The sequence below is a fragment of the Argentina silus genome (genome assembly GCF_951799395.1).
Source record: "Argentina silus genome assembly, chromosome: 13".
NCBI lineage: Eukaryota > Metazoa > Chordata > Actinopteri > Argentiniformes > Argentinidae > Argentina > Argentina silus.
In genome coordinates, this window is record NC_139667.1 from 8,640,037 (window position 1) to 8,665,951 (window position 25,915).

At 47.9% G+C, this 25,915-nt stretch overlaps 1 protein-coding gene across 1 annotated transcript in view; it reads right to left on the reverse strand.

The window, feature by feature from the left end:
- Positions 1-2,838: 2,838 nt before the first annotated feature.
- The window catches only part of LOC310814218 (traf2 and NCK-interacting protein kinase-like), a 23,090-nt gene continuing 13 nt past the window's right edge, over positions 2,839-25,915 (reverse strand). Inside the window, exons 1-31 of the mRNA XM_083683517.1 lie at positions 25,876-25,915; positions 25,004-25,129; positions 23,867-23,977; positions 23,539-23,629; positions 22,810-22,940; positions 22,515-22,569; positions 22,248-22,326; positions 21,851-22,026; positions 20,945-21,011; positions 20,596-20,794; positions 19,505-19,621; positions 17,973-18,188; positions 16,227-17,716; positions 15,409-15,463; positions 13,394-13,558; positions 13,007-13,249; positions 12,594-12,700; positions 12,383-12,498; positions 11,738-11,835; positions 10,564-10,632; positions 10,253-10,438; positions 9,831-9,980; positions 9,605-9,710; positions 9,289-9,459; positions 8,856-8,999; positions 8,427-8,561; positions 8,235-8,335; positions 7,988-8,137; positions 6,914-7,073; positions 5,746-5,885; positions 2,839-5,433 (exon numbers count right to left, since the gene is read on the reverse strand). The exon at positions 25,876-25,915 is cut by the window's right edge and continues 13 nt beyond it. Of these exons, the coding sequence (XP_083539643.1) occupies positions 5,350-5,433; positions 5,746-5,885; positions 6,914-7,073; positions 7,988-8,137; positions 8,235-8,335; positions 8,427-8,561; positions 8,856-8,999; positions 9,289-9,459; positions 9,605-9,710; positions 9,831-9,980; positions 10,253-10,438; positions 10,564-10,632; positions 11,738-11,835; positions 12,383-12,498; positions 12,594-12,700; positions 13,007-13,249; positions 13,394-13,558; positions 15,409-15,463; positions 16,227-17,716; positions 17,973-18,188; positions 19,505-19,621; positions 20,596-20,794; positions 20,945-21,011; positions 21,851-22,026; positions 22,248-22,326; positions 22,515-22,569; positions 22,810-22,940; positions 23,539-23,629; positions 23,867-23,977; positions 25,004-25,129; positions 25,876-25,890 (5,253 nt within the window). The 5' untranslated portion in view covers positions 25,891-25,915 and the 3' untranslated portion in view covers positions 2,839-5,349. The remainder of the gene's footprint in view (positions 5,434-5,745; positions 5,886-6,913; positions 7,074-7,987; positions 8,138-8,234; positions 8,336-8,426; positions 8,562-8,855; positions 9,000-9,288; positions 9,460-9,604; positions 9,711-9,830; positions 9,981-10,252; positions 10,439-10,563; positions 10,633-11,737; positions 11,836-12,382; positions 12,499-12,593; positions 12,701-13,006; positions 13,250-13,393; positions 13,559-15,408; positions 15,464-16,226; positions 17,717-17,972; positions 18,189-19,504; positions 19,622-20,595; positions 20,795-20,944; positions 21,012-21,850; positions 22,027-22,247; positions 22,327-22,514; positions 22,570-22,809; positions 22,941-23,538; positions 23,630-23,866; positions 23,978-25,003; positions 25,130-25,875) is intronic.

The following is a 25,915-nucleotide window of genomic DNA, read 5'->3' on the forward strand; positions in this document are numbered from 1 at the left end:
GATGGGTCCAGAGTCTCCTCTCCTGAGTTAGAGAGCTTTAACAGTGCGTCCACAACATGGAAAGATAACACACATCATACACACGAACACACACACACACACACACACACACAGTCCCTCTCTCAGGGTAATCATCAATCCCTCCCATGCTGTGCCCATGCTCTCCACACTCTGAAACGCACCTGTGATCAGCGAAGCACCTTTATGCCGAATAATCATTCAATATGTCGGTGGAGATGTTGTCCATAATTGCATGATGTTATAAATGATTGAGGAAAAGAATCTGACAAAACAAATAAATAAAATAACCAACAGTAATAACTAACCAACCAACCTATGTTCATTATTGGTTAGACCTTTCATTATTGGCAAGTGGACTGTGAGAATGACATCTGGGCAGTGCGTGCACACACACACACACACACACACACACACACACACACACACACACACACACACACACACACACACACACACACACACACAGACAGACACAGTGTATTAGAGGTAGGGTTAATGATATACTGAACCTCTGATCAGGGACAAAGTCTGAGGGTCGCTGGTTATCCACTGATACAGACCAGCCAGTGGAGGTTCTGGGACAACAACAATGCGGTCTTCCAACCACTTTTGTCCATCCATGAGATCAAAATTATAGTTTGAATCATGTTTTGAAGGTATACAGTGTTTGTTTACAATTACATTGTTATAAACAATGGAGTAAAACATGCTTACATATGACGGGGTAGGAGAACTGAGCCCATGAGACATGTTACACTGTGGATCAGTGGATATACTGTGGAATTGCACACACACAACAAATGTTTTAAAAATGGAAAAGAAAAGGCACTAAATAAAATAATAAGAACAAATAAATTGGAACATTTTAATAATATTAACTACAAAACTAAACTAAACAAATAAGTTATTTTGGCTAGTCGAAAATGTGCATTGCGAGAGACATTTGTCACAACAAAAATGTTAATAAAAATAAAACAAAATATAGACCTTCTTTAAGTTATTTTCGTGCAATTCACACAGTGTAGTTTGAACAGTTATGCTAAATACTTCAGATCATAGGTTAAAAGATTAAGAGAGATTAAGAGGAATGTAGGTTTCACTAGAGATGAGGAGGACATGTCTACCTCCACCTCCCCTCCCCTCCCCACCCCCCACCCCAACACACACACACACACACACACACACACACACACACACACACACACACACACACACACACACACACAGACACAGTGTATTAGAGGTAGGGTTAATGATATACTGAACCTCTGATCAGGGACAAAGTCTGAGGGTCGCTGGTTATCCACTGATACAGACCAGCCAGTGGAGGTTCTGGGACAACAACAATGCGGTCTTCCAACCACTTTTGTCCATCCATGAGATCAAAATTATAGTTTGAATCATGTTTTGAAGGTATACAGTGTTTGTTTACAATTACATTGTTATAAACAATGGAGTAAAACATGCTTACATATGACGGGGTAGGAGAACTGAGCCCATGAGACATGTTACACTGTGGATCAGTGGATATACTGTGGAATTGCACACACACAACAAATGTTTTAAAAATGGAAAAGAAAAGGCACTAAATAAAATAATAAGAACAAATAAATTGGAACATTTTAATAATATTAACTACAAAACTAAACTAAACAAATAAGTTATTTTGGCTAGTCGAAAATGTGCATTGCGAGAGACATTTGTCACAACAAAAATGTTAATAAAAATAAAACAAAATATAGACCTTCTTTAAGTTATTTTCGTGCAATTCACACAGTGTAGTTTGAACAGTTATGCTAAATACTTCAGATCATAGGTTAAAAGATTAAGAGAGATTAAGAGGAATGTAGGTTTCACTAGAGATGAGGAGGACATGTCTACCTCCACCTCCCCTCCCCTCCCCACCCCCCACCCCAACACACACACACACACACACACACACACACACACACACACACACACACACACACACACACACACACACACACACACACACACACACACACACAGACACAGTGTATTAGAGGTAGGGTTAATGATATACTGAACCTCTGATCAGGGACAAAGTCTGAGGGTCGCTGGTTATCCACTGATACAGACCAGCCAGTGGAGGTTCTGGGACAACAACAATGCGGTCTTCCAACCACTTTTGTCCATCCATGAGATCAAAATTATAGTTTGAATCATGTTTTGAAGGTATACAGTGTTTGTTTACAATTACATTGTTATAAACAATGGAGTAAAACATGCTTACATATGACGGGGTAGGAGAACTGAGCCCATGAGACATGTTACACTGTGGATCAGTGGATATACTGTGGAATTGCACACACACAACAAATGTTTTAAAAATGGAAAAGAAAAGGCACTAAATAAAATAATAAGAACAAATAAATTGGAACATTTTAATAATATTAACTACAAAACTAAACTAAACAAATAAGTTATTTTGGCTAGTCGAAAATGTGCATTGCGAGAGACATTTGTCACAACAAAAATGTTAATAAAAATAAAACAAAATATAGACCTTCTTTAAGTTATTTTCGTGCAATTCACACAGTGTAGTTTGAACAGTTATGCTAAATACTTCAGATCATAGGTTAAAAGATTAAGAGAGATTAAGAGGAATGTAGGTTTCACTAGAGATGAGGAGGACATGTCTACCTCCACCTCCCCTCCCCTCCCCACCCCCCACCCCAACACACACACACACCGCCAAATTCACTGCCAGAACCAGTTCTGGGTGGTTCCAGACAATTTCCACTGATTATAACATATAACAACAACACACTGAACAGAGTTATGTTCTAGTTTCATTTATTTCTGTCTTACACTATCTCTTTTACAAAACAAACAAACCCAAAAACAGGACATTAGTAATGCATTTATCATTCGAAATAAACCAAGAATAAAGTATCCAGTGTATTTTCTTTTCTAAAGAAGAGTCCAACAGTGTAATGACCACTAGCCTCATCAACAGGGAGAGAGTGAATGCCATGATGGAGAAACCACACACACACACACACACACACACACACACACACACACACACACACACACACACACACACACACACACACACACACACACACACACACACACACACACACACACACACACACACACACACACACACACACACACACACACACACACACTCCCTGTCTCAGCAGAGCAGGGTAATAATCAATCACAGTGAAGACAGTAGTTTGATTAGCAGGGCTCGTTATTGCTATGACTCAAACAGCCTCCTGCCCCCTACAGTGACTACACAGTAACACCTTAACCTTTAAATTATATCCCCAGCAGAATGTATCTCATGATATCTCCTTTAGGATGTGCACATACTCAGGTACCTCCGAGACAATGTCTAACAACATTAGAATCATCTCAAACAGTTCCAATTCATATTCATAGTAGTAGTGACGTGATTGTATCAACAGTTTTAGACATACCTTGTTTAGTAAAATAAAACAAACAAAAAAACTTGATTCAGACATGGCTGTGATTTTGGTGGAGAGATATGCCAGGAGAAAACAGCCAGTAATTCCTGACGATGGTCAAGACATCCATTGTTCAGGGCCCACCACTAAACACACACCAACGACACACACACACTGAGCCAAACCTACACCCAACCAGACAAGAAAATACACCAATTCCCATATCTCTACTTTGGAGCGTTGCATTATGGGAAGGGTAGTTCTCCAACATGGCTGCGATAGAATGATGTGGACTACACTCAGACCGATATCACAGATACAGTGAATGAGATGTATTTTTGTCAACATTTTCATAATAGACAGTGGTTTTTCCCAGTTATTATTGTACTATAGTTCTCTTTGAAACTTTATTTTATTTTTATTGAAATCAAGTAAATCTTAAAGTTGTTATTCAATATCATTAAAGTGTTGAAATGAAATCGTTAACCAACTAAAATGTGTGAATGAAAGACATAACAACAATAATAATAATAATAATAATCAGTTGGCCTCAGTTTCATTTTTGCTTACATCATGCTAGGCACTGTACAAACAGTTAGGAGCCAGAATCTGAGGAATCAAACCAGAGAGACAGAGACTTGGGATGAGACATCACACACCAGAGCTTTGTACTGTAATATGACTCTTTACGCAGTGGTTTATTCTAACACCTCAGTTGTTTCTCTCTCAGGGGGAATCGTTTGATTTCTTTCTCTGGCATTTCAGCATAAAGTCACACACACACACACACACACACACACACACACACACACACACACACACACACACACACACACACACACACACACACACACACACACACACACACACACACACACACACACACAGATGTGCTGTACATCGAGCTCTAAACATTGACACAGACTCAAACTTGTGTTATTCAGAAAGAAAGAAAGAAAGAAAGAAATAAAACCATTTGTAATGAACAGAACAACATTGTTATTTCCATGTAATATTACAGTATATCTGATGCAGCACCTTCAGAATTTAAAGACATAAGAGTGAAGAGAGGGATCAAGGAGTAGAGGATGGGGGGGGGGGGGGGGGGCTAGTGGAGATTCCATTTTAAAGGGACACGGACGTCATCTTTGCATACAGTAGATACCACACTCATTATTCTAAAGCTAACAGAGTGTGTTTGTGTGTGTGAGTGTGTGTGTGTGTGTGTGTGTGTGTGTGTGTGTGTGTGTGTCTACAGTAATATTCATGTATTCATATTCCTCTGAGTGTTTTCTCAGGGCCTACCCATCCACAGCAGGCAGGGAACAAGGGAGGGAGAAGGAGGGAGGGAGGGAGGGAGGGAGGGAGGGATGGAGGGATGGAGAGACAGGCGACAGCAGGGGATGAAAATCTGACAACCAGCCTCACCAGGAAAGGCCAGGTCGTGAAGAGGGGTAGGGCAGTGGGGAGGGTGGGTGAGAGAGAGAGAAGTGTGATTCAAGAGTGGTTCTACAGTTCTGCTGTATGGGTCAGGAGTGCAGGTCCGTTCCTGGTTGTTGTCCTCTTCCCAGTCGACAGCTGGAGAGGGAGGTCTCGGAAAAACCCTGGAACACCGGAACGCCAGCTTCATAAAGATGTCTTCCGCTGGACCAGACAGCCTACAGGTTTACATGTGTCTTCTTTTAAATCAAGTATATTTTTTTAAGTCATACACTATCATGTCTTTTACAGTGTTTTAGTCTCTCCAGTGTTTTAGTATCTCGTCTCGTGATTCAGAGTTTAGATTCTCCCGGGTGTTTTTTTTTTTTTTTGATTGGTGATGAGATGAGTCTCAGTCTCAGGTGGAACGCTGAGCGGGCCAATCAGGGAGGGTGTGGGAGGGGCTTCACCAGTTCATCATGGAGTTCCTGTTGAGAGTCATGAAGAAGACCTGGCTGCTGCCTCCAGACCGCACTGACGCAAAGAACACCTACACAGAGAGAGAGAGAGAGAGAGAGTGTGTCTGTGAGTCTGAGGGTGTGTGTGTGTGTGTATTGTCTACTGTATCAGTGTCTGTGTGCATGCCTTCATACATTTGGGAACTGGGCATGTGTGTTGAGGTGGAGGGGTGTGTGTGCACGTGTGTGTGTGTGTGTGTGTGTGTGTGTGTGTGTGTGTGTGAGGTGGAGGGGTGTGTGTGTGTGTGAGGTGGAGGGGTGTGTGTGTGTGTGTGTGTGTGTGTGTGCGTGTGCGTGTGCGTGTGCGTGTGCGTGTGCGTGTGTGTGTGTGTGTGTGGATATACCTTGTCGTTTCTCTCACACAGGAACTTGAGTCTCTGGGCTCTCTTGTGCATGAAGACCCCGTCCAGATGTCCGGTCTCTACTGACCTGATCTCAATGGCCTTCTCCCCCCAGCCCATGATCTGGTTAGAGTGGATGTAGGCTGAGAAGGAGAGAGGGAGAGAAGGAAGAGTAGGAGAGAGAGAGGAGGTGAGAGAGTGAGAGAGAGAAAGAGATATTAATGACGATAACTAAACACACACAGAAATGATGTGTTTGCTGTTTTTCTTTGCATTAACTTCCATGGCTGTTCCAATACGTTCTTAATCACACTGACTTAATCACACTGGTATTTTGTCTGTTTTTATACATTTTCCTGTAAAGCACATTGTATGTACTATATAAATAAAGTTTGATTGGATTTGATAATGGGAGTCTCTGTTGGATATGGTTTCTACAGCCAGCCCAAAGTGTTTAGTGTAATACCGCCTGACAGCAGAGGAGGGCAGTGTGGAGCTGGAAACATGAATTCTAAGGACCAGAGCAAAGCTTTGGATAGCTCCATTAGCAGGGCTATATGCTGTCTGATAGGTGTGAGTGAGGTGAATGTAAAAGGCATCAAAGCCTTCCTCAGTACTACAGATGAAGACTAAACCAAGAAGGTTGTGTTTTATTCATGCTGTGAATCACACCCTCACATTCAGCACACTCACTCAATACACACACACTCACTCCATATACACACACACAAACACACTTGGTGTTTAGATTGATTTAATATTATTTAGTTCAACTGCAGCCTTACTTAAATCAATCGAAAGACTAAGCAAGAACAAACTTTTTGCATGTGCATCATATCTCAAACTCCAAATGTCACAACAAAATGATTGACTGAGTGATTGATTTGAAAAACTGAACTCCCTCCCTACACACACAAACACACGCACACACGCACACACTTTCTCTCATAAACAGCTCCGGAGTGTCTATTTTGGTGAACAAGAGTTGAGCTGCAGTTGGAATGTAATTAAACTTGACATGAACCCCTAACAAGCTCTGTTCCCACAGGCGTAGACCAGCATTGATCTGCGCTGCACTGCGAATGTACACACACACACATCGACCCCCCCCCCCCCCTCCCCTCCCCTCCCACACACACGCCAACACACACAAAAGGGGGTAGGTCCTCACCGACAGAGGTGGGCATCTCGCCCCACTGCAACACCACGTCTTTGGTGATGCGTCCGTAGGTGTTGACGTAGACGCCCTCGTCCTCGTAACACAGCAGCATCTCCATACCGTCCGTCTTAGGGAGGACCACGATGGCGTGGGGAGTCACCTGACTCTGGATCTAATAAACGCCACACAGACAGAGAACACCAGTTAGTAGCCCATCTATAGATGTATTTCTATGTTTACTACTGGAGGTGTCTAGGCATCTACTTATCTATACATCTACCCATGTATCTACTGTATCTACCTATCCATGTATCCACCATTTTATTGACCTTTAACCTTTTGGATAGAAGTCATGTCAAGCTAGCCACGACTCCCGAGTGAGAACGCCAGCACAGGCAGTCATTTCCGCCGGACAAAAAACAGGACATGAAATGTTACCATGGCGGCGCGCTAGGGTGGTGCCAATAAAATGGTGGACTCATCTATCTAACCACACACACACACACACACACACACACACACACACACACACACACACACACACACACACACACACACACACACACACACACACACACACACACACACACACACACACACACACACACCTATCTATGGGTCTATCGATGGATCTAAGGAGGAACTAGGATTGCATGGGGGGGAATCACCTTAATCTGTGGAGGGAGGGGAGGAAGAGAGAGAGGAGGAAAGAGATTTATCAAAGAGAGCCAACGATGGGGCCAACCGTGAATCTACAGTATATCATCCCTATACTATGTGTATATGAAGACTAATGGGTAAGGATTTACATGAAGGTGCCATTCATAAACGGTTTATGAATGATTTCAAACTACTTTATAAACTATTGTTTGTTTGTTTATTAATCCTTAAAAAAAAAAACATTAACAAACAGTTATTACTTTAAATTATTCCATCACCCAAGTGTAAGCAAGTGTAAACAATATAACTAATGAGTTATAACTGTTTATGAACGGCTTATAAATCAATCATTTATGAAGTAGTAATACATCATTTATAAACCCTTTATAAAGAACACTTTTCTTACTACTTCAACACTGCTCTTACGTGGGAGGGGATGTAGATGTCGTAGGGGTTCCCAGAGTCTACGTCGATGACATGGAAGCCCACGCTGGAGCCATAGATGACCTTTAACCTCTGGCCCTCCTCCACCGTCAGGTCAACCAGCTGGGGCCTGTGTTGAAGGTCAGTGAACGACTGATAACAAGAGGGAGAGAGAGAAAGAATGAAACAGTTCTGCTGAAATAGATGTGTCGTAGGTGACTAATCGTGTGTGTGTGTGTGTGTGTCTCACCTTGAAGGCCATGAACTTGTGGTAGGGTTTAGGCGCCCAGGCGTAGATCTCCACTGCGTTCTTCTGAGCGATCACCAGAAACTTGATCCTCTCGTACTTCACTGGAAAAACAATAATATACACCAGAGAGTCAGTCAGACACACGCACACACACACACACACACACACACACACGGAGTGTGCCATACGTACCGACTTTGTAGTGCACGCAGCCCTCCAGCTCTCCCACAGTGACCCAGCCCTGTTTCTTCTCCACTTCCGGGTCATTGTGTAATATCCTGTTCCTCAGCCACGACAGGTAGTACACACGCAGCTTATTCTTCTTCCCTGAGAGAGAGAGAGAGAGAGAGAGAGAGAGAGAGAGAGAGAGGGGTCAATATAATAGTGCTAGCCTAGCATCGGCAGAAAACAGGCCTATCACTCTTTTTAGACAGGAGAGTCAAACCTGCGCTAACTCAGCACCAAGTTTCTCCGCACCAACGCACTCAATATAACAACAGCTCTCGCTGATGGAGACCCAGCCCTACAGAAGACCACAGTTGTGTTCAGGTTGTGTTCAGGTTGTGTTCAGGTTGTGTTCAGGTTGTGTTCAGGTTGTGTTCAGGTTGCAGTCAGTCCTACCAGATATGGTGACCAGGACATTGAGTCCCTCCAGGACGTCCATCTGTAGGAAGCGTCGCCGGGTGATGAGGTTGTAGACCTTCCCCTGACCGCTACGGTCCAGCAGCATCAGACCGTTCTCTGTCCCCACCAGCAGGTTCACACCTGGGACACACACATGGAGAGAGACACGTTAGTGTTGGTTCAGACAGACAGACACACAGACAGACAGACAGACAGACAGACAGACAGACAGACAGACAGACAGATGAGTTGAGTGCTGCTTTACAAAGACACACACACACACACACACACACACACACACACACACACACACACACACACACACACACACACACACACACACACACACACACACACACACACGAAAACCCCACAAACCTGTCATGGATAGGGGGCAAGATGTACACACTTGTGTGTGTGAGGTACTTACCCCAGAGTGCAGCACAAAGGATCTCTGAGTTGAAGCGTTTCTTGTATTTGCGAATCTCCGGTGTGTCGCTGTGGGGCCGGATGTTGGTGGGGTTCACGTTGACCACCGAGATCTTTCTGGCCTCGTTGAGTCTGGCCTGCTCCTGCCTCATTAGCTCGTTAGTAAACATGCCTGGATAGGGCACAGCGCAGACCACAGAGAAATAGAGAAACCGTTAATGACAATGACAGCTGGTAAACAATGGGTATTCAGAATGCAGCGATGTTATTGGACAAAAACAAAAAATGTGGCTGTGACTGGATAATTCCTCTCGTACCTGCAGCAGAGTTCTCATCATCATCATCATCGTCAGTGGGGGAAGATGGAAAGAGACGTGTATCCACAAATGGCGTGAAGGATGCTTTAGACCCTCCCACCCCAAACTGCAGCAGAGAAAACAACCAATGAGTGTAAGTGTTAAGTGAGTCCAGATTTGTGTGTGTTTTGTGTGTGTGTGTGTGTGTGTGTGTGTGTGTGTGTGTGTGTGTGTGTGTGTGTCTCACCTCCGCTAGGTCATCCAGGTCATGCAGGGCTGAGGTGGGCGTGGCCGAGGGGGAGGAGCTCTGCTGTACCAGGTCAGGCAGGTTGCCATGGTTACTGTGATTCCCAAAGCCGTTACTCTCACTGTGACCGCCCCTCCTCCTCTCCTCCGCCTGACAGAGAGAGAGAGAGAGAGAGAGAGAGAGAGAGAGAGACCTCAGCAAGGGGAGAAGACTTACCCTTACACACTTGTACACAGGTCTCTCTGTGTGTGTCTGTGTGTCAGTTTTGTTGCATGAGTGTACGTTTGCGTAAGGGTGAGTGTGTGCATCTCTGTGTGTGTGTGTGTGTGTGTGTGTGTGTGTGTGTGTGTGTTTATGCGCGTGTTTATGCACCCACGTATGTGTGTGTGTGTGTGTGTGGGGGGGGGGGGGGGGGGTCTCACCTCTCTCATCATCAGAGTGCTGTCCTTGGAGTTGTTATAGGCGTCTCCTCCCAGGGACTCTTCCATCAGCCCTCCGTAAGTCTCTCCTGTGCCCTCCCGGACCGCCACCGTCCCATCCTGCCCCACCGTCTCCCCGTCCTCGTCGCTGCTCTGCGAGTCGTCGCTGGAGGACGAGTAGTCCGTCACCTTCACAAGGACACCAATGAACCGCATTGAGCTCTCTTATTTCCACAGCACACGCAATCTCGCCAACTTTACAAGAACACTGACCAAGTGGTCATCATTATCACTATCATCATCAGAGAGCTTGCCTTCACTGGAGGTCTGCTTCCCTCCTCAACCCGCAACTCCCTCAGTTCCTTAGCCAGAGCACTCAGGTCCTGGAGAGAGAGAGAGAGAGAGAGAGAGAGAGAGACAGAGGGGGGGGGGGGGGGGAGGAGGTATATTTACTTGAATGATAACTGTCAAATGTTCCCTCCATTGCTTGCTTTCTTAACAGTCCAGAGAAGAAGGAGGGAGAGACCATTTCACAAACAGACGGGGGGGAAGCTGAGAGAGGAACACAGAGAGAGGGGCAAACCATCAGTAAGTCGGCATCGTAGGACAGGGTACACTGATGTTACATACGGTACTGTCAAAACAACAAACCACTTGGGAAACCAAACTGAGCCGGAGTCTAGAGAAGGAGGAGGGCAGCATCAGTCTGCAATCATCAACCAAACACCCCCCCCCCCATGCCAACAGGTCCCCTGACCTGCTGCCCCATTCTCCCTAGCCACTGGGCTAGACCAAGGCATGCAGACGGAGGGGGACCGTCACACACGTGGTGGGCTTACCAGCTCCTCCTGAACCGTGACAACAGAGAGATGGGGGAGAGAGATACACTATTCAGTTTCCTGGACAATTAATCAGGCCCGACACACACACACATACATACACACATACACACACACATACACACACACTTTTCAAAGTTCCCTTCCCAAACAAAAAGCCAGCCTATCCTTTATCACTCCACCATGCCAGGGCAAACAGAGAGAGAGAGAGACAGAAATAGAGAGAGAGGCCGGCAGAGAGGAAGAGGATGAGATTAAAAGGGGGATAGGGGGCGTCACTAACCTCGTCTATGGCTTTCTTATAGCTCTGGGGGAAGGAGGGAGTCAACAGCAGAAGAGATGGAGGACAGAAGGAAGGAGAGAGAGAGAAGGAGAGAGAGAACCAGATGAGTAACCAGAAGAAGAAGGGGCAAGTAGACGATTCCCAGGAGGTTAGAGGCACCTTGCCACCCACAAGGAAGGCAGCAAGTGTGTGTGTGTGTGTGTGTGTTTATGCAAACGTATGCGTGTGTGTGTGTGTGTGTGTGTGTGTGTGTGTGTGCGTATGCGTGCATGTGTGTATGTGTATGCGTGTGTATGTGTGTGTGTGCGTGTGCGTGTGTATGCGCGTATGCATGAGTGTGTGTGTGTGTATGCGTGCTTTACTCACTGCAGGTCTGCTGGGTCTGGCTGACTCCCGTCCCTCCTCCTGTTTGGGCTTAGCCTCCTGATTGGCTCCTGGGGGCGAACCCTCCGACTGGGCTTGACCTATCACAAACGAGGCGAGGAGTCAGCATAGCAGTCGGTTTCAGCAAACTCTTCAATAAACTTCTTTTCAGTCTATAAAGCACAGTTCTAACGCTGACCTGCTATCTAGCATGATTTAATGGAACAGAGATGAAAATCTAATTTGTGCTGAAAGGGAACATTAGTGTTAGGACTTTTACAGATATACAGCTGGCAGGAAAAGAGACAGCAGCTTTGCGTAGACTAGATTGTGCCTCCTTTGAAATAGTACGACGTATGGTGTGATATGTTAGGTGGCATGTTTAAAGCCTGTCAGGAAGCCCATGCATATTCAATATATCCCTCCTTTTTTATTTGATCAACTGGTGCACGTCCGTCAGTCCCTCTCTCTCCCCCTCTCCCTCCCTCCCCCTTTCTCCCTCTATCCCTCTGACAGGGTAACAGGGTAGATCAAACGTGTTGCTGAACTGGAACTGACACCAGCCAACAGAGTGAAGCCCCTGTCTACCACTCAACTCTACTCAGCTACAGTGTGTGTGTGTGTGTGTGTGTGTGTGTGTGTGTGTACCTTTTCTTTCTGTGGAGCCTCCCTGTGATGAAGGGGAGGAGGAAGAGGAGGAGTTGGAGGAGGTTCTCTGCAGCGCTGCATCCAAGGACAGCTCTGACCGACGCAGATCTGGGTTACTGAGACACAGTGCATACACACAATCATCATCATAAACTCTGGAAGGAAGCGTTATTGAGTGTTGAGTGTGTGTGTGTGTGTGTGTGTGTGTTACCTAGCCCTTATGAGCTGTGATCCAGTGCGTGGACCCAGGCCTTGGCCTCCGTTGGGGGAGTTCTTCCTGACTAGAGCGGGGGAGATGGAGGTGGTCCTCTGTGGGACCTGGTGAGCGACCACACACACACGTTAGAAGAGACGGAGACAGACAGGACACACACCTTAGTAGGGACAGAGAAGGTGTCTGCTGAGAGGAGCAGGCTGCTGGTATGAGATGGATGTGAACACAAACATCATCATGGCCATTTCTTTTTTTTCTTGTTCAAGTGCAGTGAACAGTTTACTGAAAATAATCATTGGTTTTTCGTGCTGTAAATTGTAGAGTAGAGCAGAGCAGAGCGTTCGTTTGTCTCCCTTCCACCCTCCTTGTCTGTCTGTCTGTCTGTCTCTCTGCCTGCCTGTCTCTCTGACCTTGGGTGGGATGTCCTCGTCCCGTAGCCAGGCGGTCCTCTCTCTCTCGTCTCGGCTGGCGATGCGTGGCGGGGGGGCCGGGGTGTCAGAGGTGGGGTCCGAGTTCTGTCGGGGGGGCATCTCGGGCCGGGGGGAGCCTGTGCTGCTGCTACCCCCCTCCCCCAGGGCTGAACCTGACTGGTCCTGCAGGGACTGGGAGCCAGACATGGAGCTGTGGGTTTTCACTGGCACCAGGTGGGCCATCTGAGAGGAGAGGGGGATGAAGAGAGAGGAAGAGGGGGAATGAGGAGGAAGGCCAAGGAAGAATTATTGTGGCCAATAAACACACAAAATGGTGCACCCAAAAACACACACACACACCCCTCCACCTCACACACACCCACACACCTGTGGTTCAACGGAGCGGTGCATGGGTGGGGTGCGGGCAGGCTGCATGCCCCCACTGCTGAAGGACTCGGACCGGGGGGGCAGGGATGGGTCAGAGATCCGGTTGGACACTTTATGTTGCAGCGCCGGGGAACTCTGCCTGTTCAACTTAGAGCGCTCCTCCACCTGAGACGGGTTACATGGGGCTGGGTCAGAGCAAGCCACACCCACTCACAGCCCAACCACCAATCACTACCCTCTCCCCACTCAAGCCATCGCCCCCCTGCATGCAGACAGCCTCACGATCTGGGACGACATCTGAACAAGGATAGATGGAAGGTGTGAATATGTGTGTGTGTGTGTGTGTGTGTGTGTGTGTGTATGTGTGTGTCTATTGTAACAACTTGTATGTTTAAATGCCTGTCTTTTAAAAGCTGATTGTGGTTTTTATAAGTGGATGCTAACCGAATTTCCCTCTTTTTACTATTATTAAGACGACTTGACATGACACAGCTGAGTCATTGTACAAAACGACACAGGTGAATGTGTGAATGGTTCTGTGATGGGTTGGTAGTCATGTCAGTACATTTGCAACTATACTGTGTGTCTGTAGTATTGCATGGGGCTTGGATTTCTGCACTCACTCTGACTGGGATTAACAGACACTTCCCGCGGGGGCAAACTAACTCCATTTCACAGCTTGAGATGTCCCCTGGGATATATATTGATTTGATTATGAGGGTGTCCTACATACTGCAGAGTGTGTGTGTGTGTGTGTGTGTGTGTGTGGGGGGGGGGGGGGGGGGGTGTCCCACATACAGTAGTGAAAGTGTCTGATGGCTGAGGCAGGAGGTCAACAATAATCCCTAATCTCCTTCAGCAGACACCACCAAGAGCCCCCATTCAGGCCAACTGTGTGTGTGTGTGTGTGTGTGTGTGTGTGTGTGTGTGTGTGGGTGTGGATGTGTGGGTGATAGAGAAAGAAAGCCCGCCATTCAGAAGTATAATCAGATTAAGAGATTATTTCCTCTCTCCACAGAGAGAGGGAGCAGAGAAGAGAAGAACGCCCTTGTCTGACCACACACACTCCCTCCAAACATTGTCCTAAAGTTTAGAGAGGGTTGAGTCAAGGTTCAGACCCCCCCCCCCCCTCGCCCCCCTCTCCCAGGTAAAGGGACTCCAAACTAGCGGTGTGGTTTCTATAAATCTACATGGCGAGTAATCTAGAGGGATTAATGTAGATTACGACTATACGGCAGAGCCAGACAGCGACTAATGCATCTGTGTGTCAATCCCAATAGAATGGCTGTGTTAGTCACCGGCTCGGAAGAGACAGAAACCACAGACAGGCAGCTACCGGTGAGGTCATCATTAATGGACAGCAACAACACATAGAACACACCACTACAGCGATCTAGAGGCATACATCGGAGGCAGGCCATTGCATGTTGGTCTGAGGAGTCATGCAATCACAGGTTAGAATCAAACTTGTGCTCCTACAGAGCAGAGAGAGCAGAGAGAGAGAGAGAGAGAGAGAGAGAGCAGAGAAAGAGAGAGAGAGAGAGAGGGGTCCCGGAACCTAGAGACTAGACAGAGAGAAGTCACTCTTAGAATCACAAAGAACCTCCCTTTGCAATGTGTAAAGCTTTTGGGTGCCTGTCAATCTGTTAATGTAAAACCCAGAATTGATGAGTGTGTGTGTGTGTGTGCGTGTTTGGCATCAGACACCCAAAAACCTTCACACATAACAGCGAGAGAGAGAGAGAGAGAGAGAGAGAGAGAGATGGTTAATTGCGTCCACTGCTGCATCTAAACAAAGTGTCGACCAGAGGGAGGGAGAGATGGCGGGAAGGAGGGAGGAGATGGGGAGGGAGGAAAGTCAGAGCGCTATCTAACACCGCAGCAACAATCATCTGATGTTTACAGGGTCTTTAGGACCACCATGTTGATCTGAGAACTAAAGAGCATCCCACCACCGACAGGTCAGCACCCAGCACCAAGCAACAAGCCTGGAGATGATTAGCTGACTAACTGACCGTCCAGGAAGTGGGGTCCTTGCTGACATCATCACCCCTTAGGAAGAGGAAGGTGCTGTTCCAAAGGATTGTGGGATGTTGGAGGGGATGGGTGATGGAGGGAATGGCATGAGAGGAACCCTAACTAGGTGTGAGTGTGGGAGGTGTGTGTGTGTGTGTGGGGGGGGGGGGGGTCAATATCTGGTTAGAGGTTTTGATTGGATCTGACCCGGTCCCTGTCCCAGTCCCAGTCCCAGTGTGTGTGTGTGTGTGTGTGTGTGTGTGTGTGTGTGTGTGTGTGTGTGTGTGTGCGTGTTAAATGATTATAGTATTCTATATACAGTATAAATGCTATAAATGCTATAGTATATAAGAGCATATATAATAACTGTTATAACTATACACATATTCATGAAGTTAAGTGGATTTGTTTGGTAAATTCAAAGCATAAAAATAATATGACATCTAAAAATAAAAGTATACTTGATATAGGAACACTAACGTTTGATCAGCACTGATCAACATGACATTACAATTAATTACATTATAAAGAAAGATTATGAAAATATAAACATGTCTGTGTATTCTGTGTATCTTGTGTGTGTTTGTGTGTGTGTGTGTGTGTGTGTGTGTGTGTGTGTGTGTGTGTGTGTGTGACATGGGTTTATGTATGTATGTGTGTGTGTGTGTGTGTGGTGTGATGTGGGTTTGTTTATGTGTGTGTGTGATGTGGGTTTGTGATGTGGGTTTGTTTGTGTGTGTGTGTGTGTGTGTGTGTGTGTGTGTGTGTGTGTGTGTGTGTGTGTGTGTGTGTGTGTGTGTGTGTGTGTTGGTGCTACTTTCCTAGCCCCTGAGGTCTGATTGTGAGCTGGGACTGGGAGCTGAAGGGAGAGTGGTTGGGGGAGTGGTTGGGGGAGTGGTAAGGGGATGAGAAGGGGGAGACATACTGGGAGTGAAATGGTGGAGATGGAGAGAAATCGGGTGAGAGGGAGTACTGGTGGGGGGATTCTGAACGTGAGGAGGTAGGGGAGGTTCTGGGGGAGGTTTTGGGGGAGTGTCTCCGTGAGCTGCGGGGAGAAAGGCCCAACCACTTTAAGACCCCTTGGGAGCGCGAGCGTGGGCGGAGGTCAGGTACTGACAACAGCTTATCCACAGCCCAGGAAGAGTGTCTGTGCCTGGGCGTGGACTCATCCAGGCCCCGTCTGAGCATGTCCGCTGGAGCGGAGGACGCTAGGTCCAGCTCCTGGGTCATGACCTCTGACCTCCATCTCTCAGAGGAGGGGACGGGAGAGAGGCCCAACCGCTTTAAGACCCCTTTCACACCTGGGAGAGGGCCGTAGAGCGTAGAGTTAAAGAAGGACTGGGGTTGGGAGCGTGAGTGTGGGCGGAAGTCAGGGACTGACAACAGCTCCCCCACAGCCCAGGAAGAGCGCCTGGGCGTGGACTCATCCAGGGCCTGTCTGAGCATGTCCGCCGGAGCGGAGGACGATAGGTCCAGCTCCTGGGTCATGACCTCTGACCCCCACCTCTCAGAGGAGGGGACGGGAACCTGGAGGGGATTCTGATTGGAGGAGTGAGAGGACTGGGACATCATCTGTCCAGGAAGGCAGGAGTGGAGTGAGCTCCCAGAGAAAGAGGCAGATAGGTCACACTGGGGTTGTTGGTAGTGGGGGTCAGGGGGCAAGACCCCCCAGGAAGGGATGAGGCTCTCGTGACTGCAGGACAGCCTCAGCCCCCCCATATCCTCCATACCCATTCTCTCCAACCACGTGTTCTCTCCTGAGTCTACCTCTACGTCTACTCTACGGGAGGGAGACACGGAATTGCCACGATGGCCACTAACCAGTTTGGCTGCTGAGGCAGGGATAGGGCCAAGCTGGGGCGCGAGCCCCTGGTTCTTAGCCCCGTGCTTGGGGCCAGAGGTGGGCCTACCCCTGGGCCCCTGGTTGTTGGATCCTTGGATGTTGGGGTTAAGACGGGGATTTGGCCCCTGACCGAGAGCCTCTTTGGGCCCCTTATTTGGCCCCTGGCCTGGGCTGCGTCCGGGGCTGTGTCCCCTCTCGCCGCTGGCTCTCTGCGCCCGCAGCTCTCGCAGCTGCAGGCTGATCTCCTGCTTCAGACCGGGATCTAGTGGATCCATATCCATAGAAACGTGGATGTGAGGAGGGATGTGGGTGTGGGAGATGAGGTCGGAGTTGTGGGAGGGGGTTCGTCTGGGGAGGTTGGCTCGGGGGAGGGGCTGGGAGCGGTCAGAGGCTGGTTGGTCGAAGGACTGATGATGTCGTAGGAGGGGGCGGGGAGAGTTACTCTGTGGGCGCTGTTTCAGGACCTGGAATAGGTCAGAGTGAGGTTACAAACATGCAGAGAGACACACACACACACACACAAATGAAACAACAAAACATCCAAATATTGTATTCCGAACTCATAGAATCATCCACAACCTCCAACACCTAGTAAAGAGAACATTCTGGTTAGTCTCTTCACTCACAATCTTGCTCCTGTTGAGGGAAACTGTCAGCTGGTGCGAGTATGTGAGTGTGTGTGTGCGTGTGTGTGTGTGTGTGTGTGTGTGTGTGTGTTACCTCTTTGGCCCAGGCTGGTTTGTCAGTAGGGTTAGCAGCGTCTTTATAGTGGTACAGCTGCTTCTTGTCCACTGGTCTCCCCCCCTCCTGTTGTTGTTGTTGTTGTTGTTGTTGTTGTTGTTGTTGTAGAGACACCAGGTAGGCTCTCTCCTGCTGGAGCTGTCTCTGCAGCCTCTCAGCCTGACGCTGCTCCTCGATCTGCTTTCGTTTATACTCCTATGGAGGGAGAGGGAGGGAGAGAGAGAGGGAGGGAGAGAGAGAGAGAGAGAGAGAGAGAGAAAGAGAGAGGACAGAAAGACGGACAGAAAGCACAAAAACGGGAGAAAAGTGTTAATACTCGATCCTGAGCCAATCATAGGGCTTTTAGCACAAAGCCATGCACTGGCCATGCAGCACACAGATGACACCAACGCACTGACCAATGCCATCACTCCATACAAGGAAGGCAGCGCTCACAAAGACACGGACCAATGGACCAATACGCATGGCTCTCACCATCACATGACTGGAAATGGATGCTAGGGATTGGACATTGCTTGGGCAAAACTGGGAGAAAAGAACGAAGGGGGGAGGGAAGGGAAGGAGGGAGGGAGGGAGGGAGGGAGGGAGGGAGGGAGGTAAGGAAGGTAGCCATTCCAAACTACTGGAACATATCCCAAGTTCCCATGGTCTGGGCTGGGGGTGGAGAGGTTGATAGTACATAGCCCAATCAAAAGTCATTCCTTATTTCTCCTGCCCTCTCTCCTTGCCTCCTTCACAAAACCCATTGGAGAAGAAAAGAGAGGAACCTTAGACCTTCTCCTCCAATGAATTTTGCGAAGGAGGTGACGGATAGAGGATGTAAGGAATCAAGGAAAGACTTTTGAGGTTTGGCCTTAGTCCAGTATGTGTGGTACAAGCATGGGTAGCAAGGGAGGACACAAGGGGCGTGGGTACACAGTAGTAGAGTGGGGAATAGCGCCCCCTCTGGTTACCAGCAGTAGAGCCTGCTCCTGGAGAAGCTGCTGCTGGAGAATCTCTAACTGTCTCTGCTCCTCCTCCAACTGTCTACGGATATACTCCTACACACACCACACACACACCACACACACCACACACACACACACCAAGTCCAGCAGCACAGAAGGAGAGAGGGAGAGAAGGAGAGAGAGAGAGATAGAGTTAGAAAGAGAGGGAGAGAAAGAGAGAGGTGATATACCACCACAGACAAACCGCCCGGTCAGCAGGGAGGAAGAGAGAAAACGATACATTCTACCAGAAATTGAACAAAGAGAGTGAGAAGCATAAACCTACAAAAGTGAGTGTGATGGAAAGAACGATAGAGTAAGATAGAGAGAGAAAGAGAGAAAGAGAGAGAGAGAGAGAGAGAGAGAGAGAGAGAGAACAGTCAGTAAAGGGGAAGGAGAGCGAGAGAACAGGACACTGGCCAGTGAGCTCCTAGTAGCTGTCCTATTTGTGTGTGTGTGTGTGTGTGTGTGTGTGTACACTGTGCATGCGTGCGTGTGTACCTGCATGTGTACCTGTGTGTGTACCTGTTCTCTCTCCGCGTGCCTCCTCTCCTCCTCTCTCCGTAGGGCCTCCATCTCTTCATAGCGTCTCTTCTGCTCCCTCTCCTGCTGCTTCCTGATCTCACGCTCTCGCCTCTGCTGCTGTTAGAGAGAGGAGAGAGAGTCAAACACACATGTACACACACACACACACACACACACACACACACACACACACACACACACACACACACACACACACACCACATCCACACACACACACACACCACACCCACACACACACCACATCCACACACACCCACATACACAACATACACCCACACCCACAATCACACACACCCACATACACACCCACATCAAGCTGGCACTGGCTCTGGTTAGGTAGGTTTTGTCTAGTAATTACAGGAATCAGTTTGAACGTTCCTGAGAAGCTGTTGAGGGAGGTGTTTATATAATATAACAATAAGGTGTTTGTGGTTGTCAACACAAGAGGGCAGTAGTCATACAGTAGTGCTGTACTGCAACAGTAACAGCACACACCCATCAGTGACTTGATGACCTTGTCCATAGACTGAATAGAGGAAATCTTGCTATGGATGGTAGCAAAGATCTTTTTGATGCGACATACAGGACAAGCCACTCTGCCACACATCCATTTGGTACAGTACACAGATGCCCTTGTGTGTGTGTCTGTCTGTCTGTGGGTGTGTGCGTGTGGGTGTGTGTGTGTGAGTGTCATTTTGCTCAGTACCCTGCCTCACAGGTCCAATCCTGGTGGGAATGCCGTAGAGTGAGTCGACAGATTAAGGGATTTCCTGCTTTAAGTCCCTCTCACTGGCACAGGGCGGGAGAGGTGGAGATGAAGACAGTTCTCCCTCCCAGGGGCAGAGTGTGTGTGTTGGGTGTTGGGTGTGTGTGAGTATGTGTATGTGTGTGTTGGGTGTGACTGTGTGTGTGTTTGTGTGTGTTGGGTGTGACTTTGTGTGTGTGTTGGGTGTGTGTTGGGTGCGACTGTGTGTGTGCGTGTTGGGTGTGACTGTATGTGTGTGTGTGTGTGTGTGTGTGTGTGTGTGTGTGTTGGGTGTGACTGTGTGTGTGTGTGTGTGGTATCCTACCACCTCCAGTTGCCTCCTCTGTTCCTTCTGATCCTCAATGCGTTTCTGCCTCTCGGCCAGTAGTTGGCGCTTGTGCTCCTCGTTCTGCTGCTGCTCCAGCTGCTGTCTGCGCAGGGCGTCAGAGCGCTCCTTATTGGCTAGCTGCAGGCGCAGGAAGTCCCGCCTCAGGGTGGATTCCCCGGGGATGTTGATGATGGAGCTTTGGAGAGACCAATGAGGAGTAAGCGTAAGCAATCTCTGACCAATGGGGTGCGTCTGGATCATAATGTGTGTGTCTCTTCACACATACACACGTGTGTGTGTGTGTGTGTGTGTGTGTGTGTGTGTGTGTGTGTGTGTGGTTAGTTACCTTGGCTCCCCCACGTCCCGTTCCTCCTCCTCTTCCTCGCTCCCGCTGTACTCGTACTCTGTCTCGTCTGCAGGGAACACACACAGACAGACACACACACACACACACACACACACACACACACACACACACACACACACACACACACACACACACACACACACACACACACACACACATCAGATCCTGATCAGAAGTGGTTCAGAAGTAGGCCATAGAGGTTGAATGAAGTGCGTTATTATGGTGGAGTACAACAGGAGCTGAGCTCAGTCAGAAGTGGGTTGTTACGGAGCAGGACAGGGACAAAGAGGGCCATCTATTCCTGGTTCTGAGGCAAACAGCACTGATATGAAATCTGACTGGATATGAACCATAAACTAAAAAACACAAGCTGATTATGAGTAAACCAATACTATGAGAAAGCATGATGGAAACCTTGAGGGTTGACCCATCTCTTCAGGCTACATCTTAACAGTCCCTCCTAAAGACTTCTTCACCCCCACTACCCCCCCATACTAACCCTACCCCAACCCTAGAGACCTCTTTACCCCCACTACCCCCCTGTACAAGTTCTCTCCTGTTAATAATAATAAAAACCTTTTTTTTTTTTTAAATATATATAATAATAATTACGTGTGGCATTACGACTGCCAATGGCCCCTTGTGTGAGCATTGATTACTTTGTCTTATGATGACTGATGAATAGATGATTCACTTACTTAAACAAATGTATTTCTTGTAAGTCGCTTTGGATAAAGGCGTCTGCTAAATGCCATAAATGTAATGTAAATGGGTTGTTGTGTGTGTGTGTGTGTGTGTGTGTGTGTGTGTGTGTGTGTGTGTGTGTGCGCTTGTGTTTGTGCGCGAACACGCGAGTGTGCACGTGTGCGGTCGCACAGAACTCACCCCTCTCCCCGCGTTTCTTCTTGGTGCGGTCGATGTGGTCCTTGAGCTGGATGCGGACCTGGCGCTCGTTGGGCAGGTCTCTGATGAAGGGGTGTTTGAGGAGCTGCTCCGTGCTGGGTCTCTGACCGTGACTCTTCACCAGGCACGTCTCGATGAACGACTGGAACTTCTTAGACCTGGGGAGACAGAGAGAGAACACACTCAGCTAAAGATTAAACACCACCATACACCGTACACCACACAGCCACCGGCTAGGGACGTACAGATACATCCATGAATCAAACTTGAAAAAAAAAAATATATATATATATTTTTTTTTAAAAGAATATATATATATATATATATATATATATATATATATATATATAAATATTAAATAAATAGAATTTCCACTCACCACTTCTTTGACTTCAACCTGGGAGCGGGGTTACGAGGAATTAGGAACAAGGCCCTCATTGGATGCATGTCACAAAGCGCTAAAAAGAGAGAGAGAGAGAGAGGGGGGACACACATCAGAGCAGTGTGTGTGTGTGTGTGTGTGTGTGTGTGTGTGCGTGCGTGTTTCCCCTCCAAAAAATAACGGTGAAAAAAAAAAAAAAAAGTGTGTGTGAAATGTAGTGTGTGTGGTGTGGTGTGTATTACAATGTAACATCTCTGTACTCACGAGGAGCTCCTTCTGCCATCTCTATCGCAGTGATGCCCAACGACCACAGATCACTCTGGAAGAGAACAGAGACGCAACATGAGCAGAGAGAGAGAAAGAGAGAGAGAGAGACAGAGAGAGAGAGAGAAAGAGAGAGAGAGAGAAAGAGAAAGAGAAAGAGAAAAAGATAGAGACAGACAGACAGAGAGAGACAGAGAGTGAGAAACAGAGTGAGAAACAGAGTGTGAGAGAGAGAGAGAGAGAGAGAGTGTGAGGGAGAACTACAGTGGTCGTGGCGGGGACAGGAAGTTGTCACCTTGAAGTCGTATGTGGCGTCTGGGTTCTCGTCGCAGGCGATGACCTCCGGCGCCATCCAATATGGCGTCCCGATGAAGGTGTTCCTTCGCCCCACCGTGCGGTCCAGCTGAGCACTCACACCAAAGTCCACTAAGGAGAGGAGACATACACGCACACGCACACACACACACACACATACACACACACACACACACACACACACACACACACACACACACACACACACTTAGCCATCGCTTTTTTCCCACCCCATATAGTTGAGCCCCAGAGCCCTTCAGGGGTTGTTCATCTCCATCAAACCAAGTTGAAGCAGAGTAGTTGGTCAGTAGGTGTGTATATTACATCAAGACAGACACCCAGGGGTGTAACACCAAGAGCTAGCCCATTGCAGCAGCTGTAAACAGCTAGCCACTGCGGATAAAACTGCATACCAGTATGGTGTGTGTGTGTGTGTGTGTGTGTGTGTATTCCAATATGCTGTACCTCATCCCACTGTGGACCCTAAACCTGAGTGAATGACCTCCCCTGCCACTGGTCTGTTGATTCATATTCTATTTACTCCGACACTGGCTCTCCATGACGACACCCTACTGGGTCTTAAACCAGGAGGTGGAGCAATGACTGTGCAGTAAGCGAGTGGTTGTGTGTGTGTGTGTGTGTGTGTGTGTGTGTGTGTGTGTGTGTGTGTGTGTGTGTGTGCGCGCGCAGCGCGCGCGCGCGCCCTCACCTAGTTTGACCTCAGCGTTTTCTGTCAGCAGCACATTCTGACCCTTAATATCTCGGTGGATGACCTTGTGCTGGTGGAGATGGATCAAACCCTGGAGAGAGAGAGAGAGATGGAATTAATTGGTGCAGTTTGGGACAGAGGTGGGTGGGTAGTAACCAGGGTACGAATTACACATTGACTCTTGTGGGGGGGGGGGGGGGGGCAACATTTTTTAGAGCGGGGGGGGGGGGGGGGGGGGGGGGGCTGATTTGTCATGGGGGTGCCTGACCTGCCACCTCCAAACCCGCCCTGTTATTTGAACCACGGTAGTAACTGTGGTCATATTTACTCTGAGGATCTCTCTGCAGATGTAGGCCGTCCACTCCTCCTTCAGTGAGTTCCCCCTCGTATTCTTGATCAGGTCTGTTACTGAACCAGCTCCACAGAACTCCATCACCAACTAGGACACACACAGACAGACAGGGGTTAATAACAGTCACAGAGAGGGGGGGGGGGGGGGGGTGAGAGAGAGTGGGGTGGGGCGGGATGGGAGAGAGAGAGGGGGGGAGAGAGAGAGAGAGAGATAGATATAGAAACAGGGCAGAAACAGACTAAAGGACTGGTCATGACCAAACACAGTTGACCAGGCAATGTTTTGACCGGGGCACAATCTGTCTATCTCTTTTCCTCCCTCTGTCAAGCTGTCTCCCTTGTGGTCTCAAAGTAGGGGAGATGGATGGAGAGAGACTGCCACACAGCAGGCAGAGACAAGTGTCATCACGTTGATCATGAATCATGATAGAAATCTCATCAAAAATCCTTGGAAAGGACTTCTCACCCATAGCTACCTTTTCCTTGGAAAGGACTCTTTTGTCTCCGTAAGACTTCTCACCCATAGCTACCTCTTCCTTGGAAAGGACTCTTAGCAAGGAAAATACTTCCTGGTTTAAATAATGATGTATTACAGGTCTGTGGAAAAAAGGAGTGGAAGCGAGAGTCTCTCTCTCTCTCTCTCTCTCTCTCTCTCTCCACCCTGCTGTCATCCCATCCAACACACACACACAAATTCTCTCTGTAGATTTTAGTTAAAAGTTTAATTCTTCAGTTCTGGCCGGGCTTCAGAGCCACTCAGAAATGCCCTCATCGTTCTGGATTAGAGTGAAAGAGCTTCAGAACAATAGACAAAAACCCCTCTCTTCATTACTAGACACACACACACACACACACACACAACAAACAAACAAAGTCAGCCAGTATTGTGTAGGCTATGGGTCTCTGTCCTCTCAGTCCTCCCACTGTGGACATGATGAATGCCACAGCATCAGTGAACAGAGACCTCTTCTTCATCACATTAAACATGATTAATGTCAGCAGCCTTCAACAGTAGCAGCACACTGAGACCATACGCAGAGTTACAGAGACCACACACACACACACACACACGCACACACGCACACACACCTCCCTCTCTCTCTCTCTCTCGTACCCATAGCTGGTCGTCGATGCCGGGAGGGTTCTTCTTGATGAAGGCCCCGTAGTACGTGGCGATATTCCGATGGTGGCTGTACTTCTTCAACATGTTGATCTCTGCTTTAATCTCCTCCTCCTCATCCTGAGAAACACACACACAAACACACACACAAATGATATACACACCCCGAAACCCAACAAAAACAACCCCTTCACCAAACTCTAAGTCTTTACCCTATTGCCTAACCCCAGAATGAAATAAGTCCCTATCTATGAACCCCACATCCTCCCATACCCCATCCCCTAGCCCCCCAAAGTCAACCTGGGACAAGCACCGACTGACAGAACCCTGTCTTTGACAACACAAGGCCACATCTGTTGGGAACATTTACAGTAAACACCACTTGTGTTCCCAATAATAGCATCACAAGGGAAAATGATAGCACGATTGCTTCATTGAAGTGGCCAACTATTTGTTTGAGTTCAATAAATCAGTCAGACATTCGAAAACCTTCAACATACCAGTAATCTCAGTAGCGAGATTCTCTGTGACGTGTTAGGATGACAGTGAACCCTGAGGTGAGGGGAGCGGGAGGATGCTACTGTATGATATTAATAGACCAGATTCTCTCTCTATTTCAGCTTCACACACCTGAGACTGGTGACGTTCACAAAAAGCTAATATTACCGTGGCAATACGCCTGTGCTCATTTCCCCCGCGTAGACAGATACACACCACACACACACACACAACACTGACTCATCTTTCATTAATACCTGACATAGACGTCTACTCCCTGGTGATGATTCAGTGTGTGTGTGTGTGTGTGTGTGTGTGTGTGTGTGTGTGTGTGTGTGTGTGTGTGTGTGCGCATCAGGAACTCTTACCCCAGTGACATCCATGACCTTGATGGCCGCCAGCTGCCCT